Source organism: Trypanosoma rangeli (assembly GCF_003719475.1).
Source record: "Trypanosoma rangeli strain AM80 chromosome Unknown Tra_15.4_contig_00434, whole genome shotgun sequence".
Taxonomy (NCBI): Eukaryota; Euglenozoa; class Kinetoplastea; order Trypanosomatida; family Trypanosomatidae; genus Trypanosoma; species Trypanosoma rangeli.
In genome coordinates this window covers 1-3,136 of record NW_021706179.1, presented here as the reverse complement: position 1 = coordinate 3,136, position 3,136 = coordinate 1, and the positions used below count along the sequence as shown (strand labels likewise).

General features: G+C 54.4%; 2 protein-coding genes across 2 annotated transcripts in view, besides 2 other annotated features; both read right to left on the bottom strand.

The window, feature by feature from the left end:
• TraAM80_08573 (trans-sialidase) overlaps positions 1–1,127 on the bottom strand; it is a gene marked incomplete at both ends in the record, with an annotated part of 1,218 nt that extends 91 nt beyond the window's left edge. The window contains one exon of the mRNA XM_029385316.1: positions 1–1,127. This exon is cut by the window's left edge and continues 91 nt beyond it. Coding sequence (XP_029234828.1) covers positions 1–1,127 — 1,127 coding nt within the window.
• Positions 1,128–1,281: 154 nt separating this feature from the next.
• On the bottom strand, positions 1,282–2,388 carry TraAM80_08572 (trans-sialidase; the record flags this gene model as incomplete). Its single annotated transcript, XM_029385315.1, has 1 exon — positions 1,282–2,388. One exon carries the CDS (start codon positions 2,386–2,388, stop codon positions 1,282–1,284), a length of 1,107 nt encoding a protein of 368 aa, XP_029234827.1.
• A 62-nt stretch (positions 2,389–2,450) lies between these two features.
• Positions 2,451–2,469: a microsatellite.
• Positions 2,470–3,005: 536 nt separating this feature from the next.
• Positions 3,006–3,037: a microsatellite.
• Positions 3,038–3,136: the final 99 nt, after the last annotated feature.

Below are 3,136 nucleotides of genomic sequence, written 5' to 3'. Positions count from 1 at the left end.
GACACACACCCACGCACCGTGCCGTCACCGCTTCCTGAATCGGGCCTCACACGTGTAAGGTTGTCGAAAGCAACGGAGCTGTCACCAGAAAGAGAAATGCTGGGTGCGTCCTTCGCAAGAATCGCGCTGGTGTTTTCGGATCCACCGCCAGCCATGCTACCGTTGTCGGGTTCATCAGCCAGGCGCACCTTTGGCGATGACGAAGCCGGCGATGATGAAGCCGGCGAAGACCCCGACACCTCACCAGCACTGTGAATGCCTTTATGGGCCTCCTCTGGTAGAGGTCCTTTAGGATTCAAACCGTCACCAACCATCTTTTCTCCAGGTTTCATCTTGGAGGCAATCTCCTCATCATTTCCCAGCGTTGTGAGTGGCCCCTCAGCAGCCGGTGTTGAAAGTGAGACTTTGCTGGCACTGAGGCTCGTGAGCCCATTATCATCAAGTGCGTCGTTGTACAGCAGGACACTGCCCACAGTCACGTCAACCTCGCCTGCCCCCTTAGCACCGTCGCCGCCAACGTAGAAGTCCGAGACACCTCGTGAGGTATAATCAGAGAGCGGAACTTTCTCCTGAATAAGCTCATTATTGTCAGCGTACACATACAACGATTCCCCAAGCTTTTTCAGTACCACTTGATACGTTGTGCCAGGCTGCCACGTACCATCTTTATCTGACAACTCCCGAGACTTTCCGTTGACAGTCACTCCCCACTTCTTGTCCTTCGTGTAAAACAGACCAACAAGCACAGTGCTGGCATCGTCGTTCATCCTCACACCCATCAAAGGAACAGGACTGTCTGTCTCCGGCACCGCGTTAATCATCACCGTCGCCACAAGAGTGAAGTCATTGTTCACAAAGTAGTACGGTTGGTTCTGCCCCAGTTTGCCCACCGGCCACTCCGCCCCCGCTGCTGCGCCTCGGAACCTCACACCCCCCTCCGTGCCTGCCACATTCCCACCATGCGCCATTGCGTTCACTCCGAAGTACTCGTCTTTCCATAAACTCCCCTCTAAACTGTTGGACCAAAAGCCAATCAGCCCTTCCGTGGGAACAACACTTTTACACACATTCTTTATCCGCGAGCCAACAGTGCCAGTGGAAGCACAGTTTTTGAGTGCGGTGTCCATATCTTTCCAGGCCTTCACCACGCTCTTTATCCGCTCCAGCTGCTCAGTCAGGTTCACGGCGACAAGACTGTATGAATCTCCGCTCTTCTTCTCGTACAGTAAAATCAACTCCTTCTTGTCGGCTCTGTACAGCAGGGAGCTGGCGGCGGCGTCATCACCTTCGCGAGACACCGGCCCAACGTCGTGCACACGGGCATTGTCTGTCATCCAAAGATGCAGCTTGACCCTCTCCCTTCTCCTCAGAATACACCGGCGTGCTGAGCAGCATCAGCTTCATTCCATCGATGGTTGCACTGATGAAACCACTTCGCGCGCCCTCGCCTTTTCGATCACGTGAGTTGCCCCACACTTGAGAAATTGGTTCACCGTCAGACCAATAGTACAAAGATATTAAAGACTTGTGCACGTGATAGGAGCCATCCGTACAGGGAGCCATCACGAAGATGCGTCGGTCATCGACTTCGCCCCACTCCACAATCGATGGATTGTGGCAACCTTCACCCACCGTATCGACTACAGGCCCCCATCTATTCAGGAACGGGGTGAAGCGCAGGATCAGCAAAACGTTCCTCCCATCCTTTGTGGCCTGCACGGGAAACACAACTGCGCCGTCACTCATCACAGTACCTGATCCTCCGCCAGCAGAAAAATAAGTGAAGGATCCACGAACTCTAGATTGAGGATACATTGCATGGGTCTCGTTCCACTGGACTTTCTTCTCTTCACCCTCAGTGACACTCCCCTTCACCAGCACAATCTTACATCCACTTTGATCAGCCTCTCTGGTCTCCGGTGTTGCACGGCTGCAGCTTCTCAGCAGCACATAGACATTGTTGCCACTCACAATTGTCGTTGGTCGCGATGTGTCCCTCATTTCGTTGCCACCTTCCTTCAGCAGCTGTGTGTGAAAGGAACCTCTGCCCGCACCCATCGGAATCTCAGTCGGTTCTGTTCCAATTCTCTTGAGGTGCTGTGATACGATGCCACTGAAGCTGCCGCTTCCATTCTTGCAATGAGCCTCAGCAACGGCAAACACAGCACCGTCCACCTCCACAAGGCTGGGGACACGCAGCGAGCGAACTGACCCTTCAACGCATTGCATTTCCTCCCATTTGGCACAAGTTATCGGTGTCGTCCCTGTGAATAAATTAACGGCCGTCCCTGGGGCACTCCCCGCAGCTTGACTGCCACAGCATGTCAAGAGCACAAACAGCAGCAGCAGCACCGAATAAGAAAGCAAATGCCAGGACACCTTGGGCATGTGTCACTGCTTACTCTCCCTCTCTTCCCTCCTTGTGGTGGATCCGCTCAGGCCTCGACGATTGTGTGTGTGTGTGTGTGTTGCTGGTGGTAACTGCAGAGCGTTTCAATGTGCACAACAACAAGTAGCGTTTGTTCTCTTCCCTTCCGAGCGTGTCGAGGAAAAAAAGAGAGATGAAACCAAAAAAAAAACGATAGGCACCGCCCGCACCCACAGTAGGACATGACGCAAAGACCAACGACAATCCATGACGAAGGTAACACCAACTAACGTGTGGGCCGCACGATCACACACTCGCCACCCCCCACAGGAGACGGCAGCCGCAAACAAGGCGGCGGTAGCAGCGACTGTTGTGCGCGGCCCGAAGAAACACCCACACGCACCCGCACGGAGAGTCCGCAGTGTGGGACGCCCCCGCAGAAATCAAAAAACAAAATAAAACAATTCATAAGCACCTCGCTTACCGTCTACCCCGCCCAGCCCCTTCAAACCCTGCCAGCAGCAACACGCAGTGCGCATGCCGGCGGGACCTCCCATCACGCCCCCCCACCACCTCCACAAAAACCCCAACGTCCCCACCTCCCTCAGCGCACTGCAGCAGGAGTGGGGCGGAGCGTAACAAAAATAATTTAAAAAATAAAAATAAAAAAAGACGCATGCAACCCCCTTTCCTGCTGCTTCGTTCCGCTCGCAAGCGAGGGCGACACGCCAGCGCAGCCGCTGCCTCAGACTGCCCGGTAAGTGCGTG